Source organism: Limanda limanda, chromosome 6, assembly GCF_963576545.1.
Source record: "Limanda limanda chromosome 6, fLimLim1.1, whole genome shotgun sequence".
NCBI classification, from domain to species: domain Eukaryota; kingdom Metazoa; phylum Chordata; class Actinopteri; order Pleuronectiformes; family Pleuronectidae; genus Limanda; species Limanda limanda.
The window spans coordinates 6,456,641-6,472,033 of record NC_083641.1 but is presented as its reverse complement, the minus strand read 5'-3'; the positions used below and the strand labels follow the sequence as shown (position 1 = coordinate 6,472,033).

At 42.1% G+C, this 15,393-nt stretch overlaps 1 protein-coding gene across 1 annotated transcript; it reads left to right on the top strand.

Annotated features, from left to right (window-relative positions):
* The first annotated feature begins 3,180 nt into the window (after nt 1–3,180).
* gucy2f (guanylate cyclase 2F, retinal) lies at nt 3,181–13,604 on the top strand. Its single transcript, XM_061073292.1, has 18 exons — nt 3,181–3,922; nt 5,623–5,924; nt 6,412–6,766; nt 6,855–6,939; nt 7,702–7,798; nt 7,912–8,037; nt 8,632–8,712; nt 9,343–9,519; nt 9,626–9,782; nt 10,174–10,323; nt 10,417–10,565; nt 10,648–10,811; nt 10,904–11,096; nt 11,370–11,544; nt 12,046–12,144; nt 12,583–12,677; nt 12,762–12,847; nt 13,523–13,604. The coding sequence occupies exons 1-18, from the start codon at nt 3,181–3,183 to the stop codon at nt 13,602–13,604; spliced, it is 3,315 nt and encodes a 1,104-aa protein (XP_060929275.1).
* Nucleotides 13,605–15,393: the final 1,789 nt, after the last annotated feature.

Genomic DNA, 15,393 nt, shown 5'->3' with positions numbered 1-15,393 from the left:
TGGTTTTCAAAAGACGGAGGTCAAGTGTGATGAATTATGGTGAACATCTGTTGCTGCTCACACAATGCTGAGGGGCCGCCACTCTTCAACTTTGCCCTCGACCATTGTTTCTCTCACAAGAGCATGACAGCACGACAGCACACACCAATACAGTACAACTCACACATGCACTCCCAAGGGTCCACACAATTGGAGGCCAGAGTTTAAATAAAGGGGATTATTGTTGTGGTCATGTAGTTACTTGTAGGCCACACACACACATACACACAAACCACTTGCATGTTGCAGTGTCTGGGAATCCCCAGGGCTGCGGAGATAAGATGGTGGCAGACAGAATGCAGAGTATGGATGTCAAAAGAGAAAAAACTCAGAAAATGAGTAAGAGAAACATGAGATACTTCGATCAATATCCAAGCCAAAGCAAACATGACCATGAATGACATGTGTAGCCTACAGCATGTTCTAGGGTGAGTTTATTTGCACAAGAGTTCCAACAGCAGAAATACGGTTTAGCATGGAGTTCTTTTTGTAAAATATGAACCATATCATGGATATTTTAGCTGTTTAAAGATAAAAAACAACTGTTTCATATTACACGGAACAACTCAATTCTTCCTATCTGATTTTTGGTCCCTTGATAGACAAGAAAATATCCCCATTTAATCCTGATTGAAACCAGTACTATGCAATTTCAGCATCAACACAATGACTCCCTGATGATGCATGAAGTCAGGTCTTCTTTTCCCGCTGCAAAACACAGTTATCAACACTGTATACTCTATCTCCACTAGATGGTACTAGAGTGCAGCCAATTGATTCACAGTCTGCAGTCGTGTCATGAATCAATTCAAATGCACCGGTTCACTGTAAAAAACATGAGAGCTTTCAGTGGCAGTAAAAGAAGAACGATCAAATCATGCAAAGAAAAGGCCTGAGATTCGCACTGATCTTTATTTATATATATAGCCTTTATTTAATATTAAATTAAACAGTCATTTAATTTAATTTAAGTTTTTTTTACATGTTTTTAATTCTGAGAGCCCCTTTAACTATGCACTGCTCTATTTCCACGCACCTAATCCCATAGTGCAAATTGAGAGGGACACCGAAATATTATCCTATTGATCCTACAAATTAGTCAAAGGACATTTGAATGATTTATCTCCTTTTTTGATTAAACAACTCTTTCAATTTAGCTCCAATCACTGCAGAAAGTGTAATGAGAGATGTGTGTGCGTGCGTGCGTGCGTGTGTGTCTGTGTGTGTGTGTGTGTGAGTGTGTGTGTATGTGTGTGTGTGTGTGTGTGTGTGTGTGTGTGTGTGTGTGTGTGTGTGTCTGATACATCATCAGGTGATATTTTGTGTCTTAAATCCTTCCTTTTCTTTTCTACTTTTCTGAGAATATTTTTGTGTGTTTCTCTGTGTTCCTTACAGAGCAGCACCGGATGTGCTGTGTTCACTGCTCACTGGGAGAACATTGCGCTGAGTTGTCAGTTCTATCCCCTATTCCTGGATGCAGGTGTCAAGGTGTTACATTTAAGAGGCTCAACAGCTTATGTGGGATATGGGTCAACAAAGGTGGAATCACTTTCCAACTCTCTATGCATATAATGTATTGCGATATACCTGTAACTGCACTATATTATGTTGTGCAGAGTTAAAATGATTTTTCCTTTAGTACATAGTTGCCTTTAATAGTCAGTTGTTGGAATTGAGTTTAAAAGTTCAAGACAAAATCATACACAGAGAGAGCGAGAGAGAGAGAGAGAGGGGGGGGGGGTGAGAAAGAGAGGCAGAAGAGGGGACATACACCCACCCATGCACCACATACACACACATATATACATGAAAACTACACATCAGCCTGTTGTATCTGTCTCTATTCATCATTTTACCCTTTAACGTATTTTAATATCTGAAGACATTACAGAAAAGCACTTCACGGTCTGACATGCTTCTTTGCTGTTCTCATCCATCCAGTACATGCATTGTCTCTAGCACTGTGATCCAAGGGTTGATGTTGTGGCAACCAGCTGTTCTTGAAGTCAATTGCCAGGCAGGCTGTTTCACAAGTGGAGTCTGTTGACAGAAGAAAAAACGAAAAGAGCTGAGAAGACTGACGCAGGCAAAACACAGCACAGCTCAGGGGACCTGCAGGGAGAGCCGTTCGTTATCTTTAATGACTCCCACCCCACCAGGGTTCAAATTCATTTAATCTATGGGACTTGCTCTACTGTGGGCATATTACACCAATTAAAGCACGGTTCAGGTGCCTGTGTGCAACATGGCTGAGGTGTCTCCATGGCAAAAAAAATACATATTTATCTCTGTATTCATGTAGAGGCTTTAGTTGTAAATTTCGTGATAAAGCATTGCCATATGTCAATGAGAATAAAAAAAGATGTGTGACTACATTTCCAGAGCAGTGTGTTGGGATGATGGGAAAAGGCCTCTCCATGCAGCATGCATGATAACAAGGCTTTTAGAGTATAAGGCCTGTAGCCAATCCTCTTACACTGTGCCTCACTGAAAATGGATTAGTGAGCTACACCTTCGTTTTGGCCCCAGGTCACTTTGGAAGGATTTTATTGAATGGGCCTGTAGCTGACACTGGCTGGGCCTAACCCTATAGCTATAAATCACACTTTTACTTATTCTTTTAATTCACAGAAACGCCCATTAAAGGAAAACCACCATTTGGGATATTTGGATGCCTTAATTTTCAACACAGGACCTGAGGGAAAGCTGCCGAGCCAGGGGCGGTTCTCCCTCGCTCAGATTGCGTGGCTGCAGGTGAGCAGCTCGTGGGAACGCCGCAGCCTGCGGGGCGCAAGGAGCTCTCCAGGGTGCTGAACACGCAGCGCCCGCAGCCCTGCCCGTCACTCGCAGCTCCTGTAATCCAAACACCATGACTCTGCTGCTGCCGCTGCTGCAAGGCGTGGCCGATGGTCAGGTGAGGGGACACCCGAGAGGACACCTGTGAGACCGTATCATCGGACCTTGACGCTGTCCCGATGGATTCAAAGAAATGGTGAGTTCATTAGTTGTTGTCACGCTGCAGTGTCTTAGTGTGCAAACATATCAAGTTTGTGTTTCCCATATTCTGCAGGTGTCGCTGGTGTGAGTTTTTATAACGAAGTGAACACAGAGATCCACTCCCACGGACACCCTGGCAGGACAATGCAACATATTCCTCCAAACTTCAGAGGGGCGCTATGGGAGTCAAACCATCCATGTGTGCCTATCATTAAAAGTAGGCCCACTCTGACCACACTGCCCTTCTACAACTTCCTGCTATGGGTCCTCATCGGAGTGTTGACGTTCCCTTGCTGTGTCCGGTGTTTGATATTCAAAGTGGGGGTCTTGGGTCCCTGGAACTGCGACCCGGTGTACTACCGGGCGCTGCCCGCCGCCGCCGCCCGGCTCGCCGTGAACAGAATAAACGGAGATCTGAACCTGGACCTGGGCCTGAAACTTGACTTCATCATTCTCCAGGAGCCCTGCGAAACCTCCAAGGCTCTCAACGCTTTTATTTACTACGAGCAGATGGCGGACGCATTTATCGGCCCCACCAACCCGGGATACTGCGTGGCGGCCTCCCTGCTGGCCAAGAACTGGGACAAGGCCATCTTCTCCTACGGATGCCTCAGCTACGAGCTGGAACGCGCCGAAGGACACCCGACGTTTGCCAGGACGGTGCCGTTTCCAATTGACGTGTTGTTCATCGTGCTGAAGCACTTCAGGTGGGCCAATGCTGTGGTGATTTCGTCCAATGAGGATATCTGGGTGAACACTGCCGGCAGAGTGGCCGCCGCTCTGAGGAACAAGGGTCTTCCCATCGGCCTCGTCACATCTATGGGTCTGAATGAGACGGAGGTGGAGAGCACGCTGTGGAAGATCCAGGATGCAGGAGAGGTCAGAGGTGAGTCTGGGGAGGAGAACATGGGAGCTGGGGGCAGTAATGAAGTGAATGAAGTACAGAAAATACAGTGATAAAAGGTAAGAATATACCAGGAGAGATAAAGAGATAGATTTTATGTAGAGAGCACATTTCATACAAAAAGGTATATTCAGTATGCTGAGACAAAATGAAAAGAAATCCATTAAAAAACTAAAAGCACAGTTTATTCAAGCAATTTCAAGCAAAACGAAAGAGATTACAACGAGGAAAAGAGGTTCAAAGAAAGAAAGGAGGGTCACGTTTTATTGTTTGTGTGCAGAGCTTTTTATAAACAGTCTATGGCGCAGAGTGAACTTGGGAATCTTTGTATTCATCCTACCTGGTTTATCTGCAGTGGAGATTTTATCATCAATGTTTTTCCTAGATTCTGGAACTGAATTGAATTCACTGCAGTTCACATGTGCGGTCTGGTGTTATCTTTTAGTAGGTAGGCAGTTAAGTCAAAAGCGCTTCTGAATAAAAAAGTTTTCTGCAGTGGTTCCATAAATCGACCAGGCAGTTGAGTCCAGTGCTGTGCTGCTTAAAGGCTGCTTCTCCTTGTTCCGATTTTGCTCTAAAAGCAAATATAATTAGATGTAAATGTATTTGGAACTGAAATATGGGATTATATGTGTCTTGAATGCATGGGAGCAGATATTACATCACAGGTGAACCAACTTTCCAGATATCCCATCGCATCAGCTGTCCTGATTTGTCCCCACCACCACCCCCCTTCACCCTCATCAGCAGGCTTATTACTCAGCTGTCTGAGCAGAAGGCCATTTTGACACTGCAACTTCCACCTTGTGGCTAATGTGAACAGGGACAACAATTTAATTTGTCAGAGAATTATCAGAGGCCTTAATCCAACAAGGCTGCTCGATTTATAATTTTTCCAAATCAGTGGTTTAGTTTTACACATTTGGTCAGTTCTTTCCAACTCTCTATGCATATAATGTATTGCGATATATACCTGTAACTGCACTATATTATGTTGTGTAGAGTTAAAATGATTTATCTTTAATATGTATTTGCCTTTAATAGTCAGTTGTTGGAATTGAGTTTAAAAGTTCAAGACAAAATCATACACAGAATTGACTGAATTTATAAAAGAAAAAATAAGTCTTCTAGATTAAATGATAGACGGTAATTTGTTAAAAATGTCTGCCTGAGGCTCAGAGGTCTGTAACTAAATACATTTTCTCTTGTTATTTATCAAGTAGGTTTGTTGTAAATGTTTGGAGTTTAATGTACCTCCACCCAGGAGGGTTTGTTTCTGTCTGTGTTTATTTGTGTTAGAAGGATTATGCAATGGATTTCCATGAAATATTGTAGACTGGTGGGGCATGACCCAGAGAAGAAACTATCACATGTTGGTGCAGATAAAGATCAGGGAGCAGATCAAGGATTTTCTTTCACTTTCTTTAACATTGTGAGAACAATCATGGATCTTTCTGAAAAAAAATCAGGCATGTTTAGCGGACTAATGTTTATGATTATGTCCAGATAACAAAAGGTATTTAGTGAATTTAATTGTGGTGTCACACGGTGACTGTTGGGCCTTAGTGGAGATATGCTCTACTGAGTAAGATGTTGTTTTTTACACTAAAGTCATCTACTGATAAATTGTGTTGTGTTATCACTCGACATAAGTCAACAAAACAAATGTTTTTCTGTTTCAGTCATAATCATGTGCATGCACTCAGTCCTGGTTGGAGGTGAGCAGCAGGCTACTTTTCTCCTCAAAGCACAGAAAATGGGCATGACTTCTGGGAGGTACGTGTTTGTGCCCTTTGACACTCTCCTCTACAGTGTGCCCTACACCAACGTTTCCCACGTGCCTCTGCAAAACAACAGCAGCCTGAGGGAGGCCTACGACGCCGTGCTCACAGTCACCATGGCCTCAGAGCCTCTGTCCTTCAACGAGGCGTTCGCTGCGGCCAAGAGGAGTGAGGAAGTGACAGTGGCCGTGCAGCCAGAGCAGGTAAGAGTGGTTAGGATGACACAACATGGAATTAAAGCATGGGTCTTACTTTGTACTTAAAATTTCACATGTTCATATGCCTATGGAGCAATACGTGCAAAAGCATGTATCAAAGTTGCAGTTGAATTTGGGGAATGAAGTGAAATCAAGTTTTTTTTGTACAAAATACCATACTCTTGTTTATTTTCCTCCATTGCAAGGACAAACTGAAAATAGTTTCTTCTAACACTCAAACACCTTTATAAATTTGCTCATTATTTTTTTTCATTTCCTAGATATTTTGATCTGAACACTTATCATACTTAAATAATTATATATTTTGGATTTCTGACTCCATTGTCAATTCCTAACTGCAGCTCAACTTTGAAACAACCATTTATTTGTTGCGATACTCATCAAGAGAGAACATCTTTCAGATAGTTGTAGCGATATAATACATCACATCTTCTCAAATTTCTCAACCATCAACCCTTCATCCTCCTCACAGGTAAACCCACTATTTGGGACCATCTATAACAGCATCTACATCCTGGCCAAGTCCATCCACAGCGCCCGGAGAGCAGGTATGCAGCTGTCAGCCTCAAACCTGGCCTACTTCACCAGGAACACAACCTTCAGTGGTTTCAACCAGAGGGTCAAGTTGGACAATACCGGAGAAGTCAAGACCAACTATGTCGTCCTGGACACTGACAACAGTGGGAGTCAGCTGTATCAGACATATGTGGTGGATCTGACGAGCAGAGTGCTTCGTTTTGCAGGGAGGTCCATTAACTTTCCAGGAGGATCCCCTCCGCCGTCCGATTCCAAGTGCTGGTTTGAAAAGAACGCCGTTTGCACGGGAGGTAAGATATTTCACCTTTGTGTGTCGAAGTCTTATTCCTCAACTCTCATTTCCCTCACCTTCATGTTAACCTGTGATACCTTCCTTAGGTGTGGAGGTCACCTACATCATCGTGGTGTTGGCTGTTATCTTGACTCTGGCTGTAGGAGGACTCGCCATAAGTCTTTATATCAGGTACAGACTGTAAATACAAAGAGTTTAATGTTATGTCAATTACACAAATTTAGACTTTGTTTCCCATTTTTTGCCCTAATCTCTTCTACCGCTTTAAGTTTGGGGATTTTTGTACCTGAAAAGATGTATTAACGCACCGGCAGTTGTGATGTACAATAGGTTTGCTGTGTAAATGCTTGAGAGGAGATGGTGGCATCATTGTGAAATCAAATTTCAACCACATTTCAACAACAGCTTTGACAATTTGATTCTGGCTGACATGTCATAGTAGTTGGTGCTGCCAATAGAGAATTACTTATTACAAATGTTGATGATAATAAGAGCTTTGAGCTCCATTCAAGCCTGCTCTATAGAATTAGAAAACGAGATTAAATAAAAAATGAACCAAGGACCTAAAGATAATGCCAAACATTACTGTTCAGATCAAGTAAATTATTTAATCAACTATAAAGGCACTTAGAAGAGGGCTAACTCACAATGTTAAAGAAAGTTAAAATAATAGCTTTGTTCGGAGTGCGTTTTCTCTTGGCACATGTCACATTTTTCTGCCAAGTTTCACCATGAGTAAAGCTTAAAAATCCAACAGTTATTATGCAGGTCTATCTTTTTCTACTGTAGGCCCAACTACCACATCCTCACATCAGATTAAAAGTGATGAGCATTTCTTGTTCATAATCTGTTTTTGCTCACCAGACGATCTCTAAGACAGTTTTAAAAATCCCTACAAGTGAATCCCTTAACGTTTCTAAATCTCTCTGGCAGGCGGCGACTCCAACAAATCCAGCTGGTCAAAGGTCCCAATCGGATCTTGCTTACCTTAGAGGATCTCACTTTTATCAACCCCCAGCTTAGCAGAAAGGTAATCTGCATTACCATGTTTCAGTCATCAGCGTAAAACTTTAGCACTCGTGATTTTTTTTGCACTGATTATTTCAGGATACAACTAATTTATTATCAAATCTTCCCCAACAGAAAATCACTTTAGAGGATCTGAGCGAGTCAAAGAGCGCTCTGGAGGAGAAATCTGGAGACTGCTCACACTCTGTGAACAGCATGCAGACTGCAACTCATGACTCCACCAATGTAGCCGTGTATGAGGTGGGTTTACGCTTCAGGCTGTAGAGCATGTACACACAATTTGAAAAAATCAGTCAGCAGATCAGTCAGGGCAAGTTGTTCTCGAGCATACGTCAGAAACATTAACTCTGAATGGTACTTTTATAAAGTTAAGTTAAATCTGTTGTTCAGGTTGGAGTTGAGTCGTTGATTGTTCTGGTTAAAGATTCAAAGATTCAAAAATGTATCGTTCAATAATGCAGGCATTAATGGACATGTATCTTTCACTGTATGGAAAACAAAAGAATACAATACAATATATACAAAGACACAATACATTACCCAAATTAGAATTTCAGAAAAGTACAAAATACTGTATTTTAACAGGAATAAAAAATGTAGAATTAAGTAAAAGTATTTTACAAACAGACAAGAGACAACAAGCCAAAATGCCAGGGGTGAGTTGTCAGACAGACAGTCGCGAGAGAGCAGAAAACGGTGTGGTTAAGGTTTGGATTTCTATCAGTTTTCTTTTTTAAGTAAAACCTTTCTTTTTTTCTTTTTCTAGTTGCTGTATGTGGAAGAAAATGTTCCAAACTAAGTTTGATCTCACTGTGACATCTTGATTTCTTCCAGGGCGACTGGGTTTGGCTGAAGAAATTTCAGGGGGGGCAGTTCAAAGAGGTGAAGCAGAGCACAACAAAGATTTTCACAAAGGTAGAGCAACAAGACCTCACCCTTGTGGGAAAACATATAGAACTAGATTTTTCACTCGAATGAAGTGGTTTGGAAAAGCAGATATGACACTGACAATGCTAAAAGCTGTGCGGGGAGTTCCAGTAGTAACAAGAATGGCTTTTAGGAGAATGTATACCTCCACGAATTCCCAACAGTCCCCTTATGAAACCAAATAGTTTTTTCTTTTACTATTTCTTTTATTTGGATATGCACCATATTGCCCAAACTCATAAATGTCAGTCCCCTTATCATGCCAGATTTTTAAAATCAAAAATCCCTGAGTTATTCTCTTTAAAACTAAATGGAGTAGAAATGTTGTAAAAAATACCATATCTATTAGGAACCAGAAAAAGTTTCTGGATCTCCCCTTTAATAGATAACCGCATCAAAATGTAATGGCTGCTTCCCTGACCCATACCACACCCTTGGCACCAAGTTTCATGGTAATATATCCTGTTTTTTTGCGTACTCCAGCAAAAAAACAAATGCTCAATAAAACACCAATTCCTATTCGGAGGTACTAAATATTGTATAATATCTTATTATAGTTATCTAAACAACACACCTTCCATTCTTCCATCCTTGCATCATCCACCTATACTCTCCAAGATGAAGGACTTGAGAAACGAGAACGTCAACCCGTTCCTGGGCTTCTTTTCCCACTGCTCCATGTTCGCGGTGGTGACGGAGCACTGCTCACGAGGAAGTCTGCAGGACCTGCTGAAGAACGAGGACGTAAAACTAGACTGGATGTTCAAGTCCTCGCTCTTGCTCGACCTCATCAAAGTAAACACGAACATACCATCACTTGGAGGTTTTTGTGACAACCCTCCTCATAATTTTGTTTTGCAAGGGTGATTTTTTTACCTGAATGTGTTTTTGTTGATTCCAGGGGATGAAATACCTTCACCACAGAGAATTTCCCCACGGCAGACTAAAATCTCGTAACTGCGTGGTGGACGGGCGATTTGTCCTCAAGATCACTGACCACGGCTTCAATGAGATGCTTGAATCTCAGAAAGCTCCTCTAGAGGAACTTCCACCTGAAGGTACAAGCAGGGGTTCCTCTGCATAATGATATTTGCATGTGGGGTTCTCCTCATCTTTCCGTGGGTTTTCTCCAGGTACTCGAGCTTCTTCCCTCAGTCCAAAGACATGCACATCAGGGTTAGTTTAATTGGAGAATTTAAACGATCATAGGTGTGAATGGTTGTTTGTCTCTGAATGTTGGCGCTGCCATGGCGATCTGTCCAGGGTGTACCCCGCCTCTCACTCAATGTCAGCTGGGATTGGCTCCAGCTCTCCCCGCGACCCTCAAGGGGATAAGCAGTATAGATAATAAATCCATAATAGTAGATCATTTTTTACTGGTAGAGTCCAGTGTTGCAAAGTCATAAGTAAAATTTAGTACCATTTGCTGATCTTATTTTTTCCACTCAGATCTATTTTGGACAGCTCCAGAGTTCCTGAGGGACCTGGCAAGCTCACGTAAAGGGACGTCTAAGGGGGATGTATACAGCTTTTCTATTATTCTCCAAGAGGTGGTGGTCAGAGGGCTGCCATATTGCATGCTGGGTCTATCACCTGCGGGTATGTATCAATCGGAAAGCTGGAAACGCAAATATATAGAACACAAATTAGAAAAAAAACATGTGAAATTCTAGCAAAATATCTCCTCACCAGAGATCATCCGCAAGGTGAAAAAGCCTCCCCCGATGTGCCGCCCCACCGTGGCACCGGACCAGGCTCCACTGGAGTGTATCCAGCTGATGAAGCAGTGCTGGAGCGAGATGCCCGACCGCAGACCAAACTTTGAAGAGATCTTTGACAGGGTAACTATTTGGACACACGCCTTATTGCTCCAAAATTTTCTAAGCTCAGCAAAATATAAATTATTTGTTATTTCTCAACTAGTTCAAGATTATTAACAAAGGCAAAAAGACCAACATTATCGACTCCATGCTGAGGATGCTGGAGCAGTACAGCTCCAACCTTGAGGACCTCATTAGAGAGAGAACAGAAGAGCTGGAGGTGGAAAAGCAGCGGACAGAAAAACTGCTCTCTGAGATGCTCCCGCCGTGAGTAAACCCGATATAATAATAAAATCCATACTGCGAAGTAAGGGAATAAATGAGCTGACTAACTGATTCTCAAAACTTTCCTGCATCAGCTCTGTTGCCGAGGCTCTGAAGACCGGCGCCACAGTGGAACCAGAGTACTTCGACCAGGTGACAATCTACTTCAGCGACATTGTAGGTTTCACCACCATCTCGTCGCTTAGTGATCCCATCGAGGTGGTCGACCTCCTCAATGACCTCTACACTCTGTTCGACGCTGTGCTCAGTAGCCACGATGTCTACAAGGTCAGAAAGAATGCTTGGTTTTTATAGTAAACTCCTTGTTTTTAATCAGTGTGTCGAGTTTATGGCGTATAAATACATCCCTTCAGCACATTAAAAATATTCATTGAAATGTTGTGTCGTGCTGCTGTTGTGGAATCATCAACCTGAGGATTAGTCAGTAAACAGCACATGAGCAACGTGTTATCCAGCAGCATCTGTCTATAGTACACGTACAGTAGCCAGTGACATGTACCGCTGACTCCATAACTCAGTGAATATGTTGACGTTACCCAGGTGGAGACCATTGGTGATGCTTACATGGTAGCATCAGGTCTGCCAAAGAGAAACGGCAACAAGCACGCTGCTGAGATTGCACACATGTCTCTGAACATCCTCAGCTCAGTGGGAACCTTCCGTATGAGGCACATGCCAGACGTGCCCGTCAGGATACGAATAGGAATCCACTCAGGTGAGTTCTTCTATTTTCTTTAATTGCCACCAAATAGGTTATGTTTTTGTTTTTTTTGTGTGTTAATAAGGTGGAATACGCAAAAACTACCAGATGGATTACAACGAAACGAGAAAGGGAATTTTGATTCCCTTTCTCCGGAGTGTTTCCCACAGATATCATTCAATCTATGGTGGTTCCAGGGGTGCAGGAGCATGCACACGAACATTGTTCTCATATGTAGCAGATTCTGTTAGGGCACACTGACTAAAGAGAGAAAGTTCTTGCGTTAGAGTGAGATAACTGCATCGCATAGTACTTGTGGGTGTGCACATAACTGTAGCAGAAACTATGAGTCTGCACGGAATATAAACACTTTATGGATGATAGCGCAGGCAAACAAGGACCAAATAGGCCTGCACATAGCAATACAATGCAGCATAAGAGCAAGAAAAAAAAATCACATTCTACTACATTTACATGCTAGTTTTTTGGCTTATTGTTTGTTCTTTGTGTTTGCAGGTTCCTGTGTTGCTGGAGTGGTAGGTCTGACCATGCCTCGGTACTGCCTTTTTGGGGACACCGTCAACACGGCCTCTCGTATGGAATCCACTGGGCTGCGTGAGTATCCAGAAAACATCTACCACCGTGTATTGTTGTGTTGTTTTGGTCCAAAATCACTCTCCTCTCCTCTGCTCTTCTCTTCTATTTGCTTCTTGTCTCTTCTCTTCGCTTTGCTTTGCTTTTCTTCTATTCACTTCTCATCTCTTCTCCTTTCTTCGGTTCTCTTCTTGTCTTGTCTCTTCTCATTGCTTCTCTTCTTTTGGATTCTTATCTCTTCGTTTTACTTCTCTAATCTTCCCTCCTCTCCTCTCCTCTCCTCTTCTATTTGCTTCTTGTCTCTTCTCTTCGCTTCTCTTCTTGTGTTATCTCTTCTATTCTCTTCTATTCAATTTTTGTCTCTTCCTTCTACTACTCTCCTCTTCTCTTTGTTCTCCTCTCGTCTCGTCTCTTCTCGTCTCTTCTACTCCTGTCTCGTCTCCTCTCCCCTGTCCTCAGCTTATAGAATCCATGTGAACATAAGCACGGTGAAGATCCTCCACTCTCTTAATGAAGGTTATAAAATAGAAGTCAGAGGCAAGACAGAGTTGAAGGTAACATTGAAAGTCAGTGTTTAATTCAGGACTTAACCTTTTTCAGTGTCTATTGACTGCTTCTTTTGATTTTTGTTCTTGCAGGGTAAAGGTATTGAAGAGACATACTGGCTTGTGGGGAAAACAAACTTTACAAAGCCTTTGCCAAACCCACCAGAGATCAAACCAGGGTAAGAGCTTCAACTCACTGTTAATCTTTGTATACCTGTGATATTGAAATAACTGCATGAGGAGCACACTTGAGGCTCATCGCCCATCTGATCTAAAATGTCATAACTGCCATTAACCTGTGACTCATGCGACCTGCAACCATCCGCATGTTACTTCAGAGAAGACAATCACGGCCTGAAACCTGAGGATATAGCTGCGTACAGGAGAAAGAAAGCCGAGAAAAAGTCTTGACTTTCTTAGTCCAAACACCACAGGTAGAGACCTGCATGCCAGCTGGTGTTGTGTTGCAGAAATATTGTTGTGTTTGTCAGTTTGATGTGACCAAACTCATCCTTTGAGAATGCGCAGACAGGGCTCCCTGTCATTGAGTTCTCATCCTTAGTGATTGCTTTGTGATTTACTAGTCTTATTAATCTCCTGATCTTATCCCCTTCCACATCGTCTTAAGCAGATTGGGGAAAGCCCTCTTTGTTTACGTCATTTACCTTTGTTGTGCCTGGTATATTTTCCAAATTAACTTTTCACACTGTGTCTGTGGCAGCATTGATGTGTTTTTTTTAATTTTTTGTCTGTTCTTGTTGTACGCTTTCATTGTATTTTTGTGGGTTCACATCTCAGAGCTCTTGCTTGACCCTAACCCTCTTGGTTCTAACTCGTCTCTGTGTCTCTACTAGGGACAACTGGCAGGAGATGGTGACAGAGGAGATCAAGACACTTTTTCGCAAGGCCAACAGGCAGGTGGACAAAAAGATCTGAGTGTGAGAAAGAAGCAAACCCCGGAGAGAAGAGGAGAGGAGGACACATCCAGAGAGCTGGGCAGGGCAGGCAGGGGACAGAGGCCACCACCCAGCCTCTCACTGTGGCTTAATGCAGACTTGTTTAAGAGGATTGTCCGTCGACTGGCTAATCTGACTGCGGCCAGCGCAGCAGAACACCAAGGCGCTAATGTAATGAGAGCTGCCGCATTACCCGCCGACGTCTCTGCTGCCGAGAAGCACATGGAAGGTGCATCCACTCCTTAATGAAGGGTGCACTCATTCACTCCTCTCTACACACACTGGCCACTGAGTGGTCACATATTTCAGGGCAAACAGAGCTTCACCCATTGGAGGATTGATCACCCCAAAAGCCTATTTCAAAATGAAATATTTCTTTCCTTTGTCTGGGGAGGATGTCTGTTTTTAGTTTGTCATGAAAGCTCATCATAGAGTTGTGGAGCCGAGGCTGTTACTTAGATATGAGTGAATAATCTATTTTACTAGCACTCCAAAGGTTGCAGGAGAAGGCTGCTATTGTGTGTATTAATCAAGAGAGAAGATGAGAAATGTGTCACTTTTACTTCTAATCTACTAGAGCAGAATGATGAGGAAGAGCCAGTCCAGGCCATACATGCTTTTTTAAGCTATCAGCCCTTTTTTAATCAATGTGAATGAGATAACACAGTGGTTAAAAAGTAGGGATAATGCAGTGCTAGCAGTGATAATGAGGATTCGCTCTCATTTCTGTGATAGTCAATGATATTTGAAAGTCTTTCAGTAAATCCCATCACTGTGCTCGATGATGGATTTATTCCATTGAGACATGCTGCTGTAACACATGATTTCAGCACATATCATTCTGGTTGTTTGTGCTACGTCTCTGAAAGATACAAAACTCCTGCTATCAATAAAAGACATACAATACAAAAGTAAATATTTTATGACAAAGAGTAATGGCCATCAAGATTTTTGCATTTGAACAACTTCAAATTCCTCTGGTTGAAGTAATGTTTATACATAAATCCATGAATGTTTACTTCTGAAAGCAAACTGTGTGTACGAAGTTAATCTTATCTGGGAGTGTTAACAGTTGCTTCTGTTACACTATTCTACACTTAAAGATTTCAAGAAGTCCAGCTACAGTTTCCTTCCCAGAAACATGTTATGAAAGCACTGTGCATAGACTGTATATAAATATGGACAATATGACGGCGCAGCAAAATTGAAGCCATAGCATCTCCAGTACCCTGGTGGTCCTCTATGTTACACATTTGATAAAGCATAGCCAACATAAAGTTATCACAACTGCTTGGAGGTTATGTTATTATTTGAAACTTGGTGCAAGGATGGGACATGAGGCATGAAAGAAATTCCATTAAGTTTTGGCGTGGATCCAGACAGATTTTTGGGGAGGCTTGATTGAATCTAAGGGAACTGTTGGGCCGCTGCGGAGGGAAGTGCTGTACTGAGTGCCATTCTGGTTATTGAGTACTTTTGAATGAAAATTGTAAAGTGACAAATTGTAGATGTTCATTGCTGATTGTAAAACTAAAACTAAAAAGGTAATATGAAACTAAATGAATAATGATATCAAAATGTTTAACTCGGTAGAAGTGTATAAGAGAAAGCTTTTACCTAAACCCCAAATAGGGAAGTTGTCCTATTGATATCCTAATATATTACTGTACACTTATAATAATTGTCCAGAAAATGTATATTTGGAATCCAGTCATATGCTACAATCATCTGCTTCATCTGCACATATACATTTTAATATTCACCTGTTT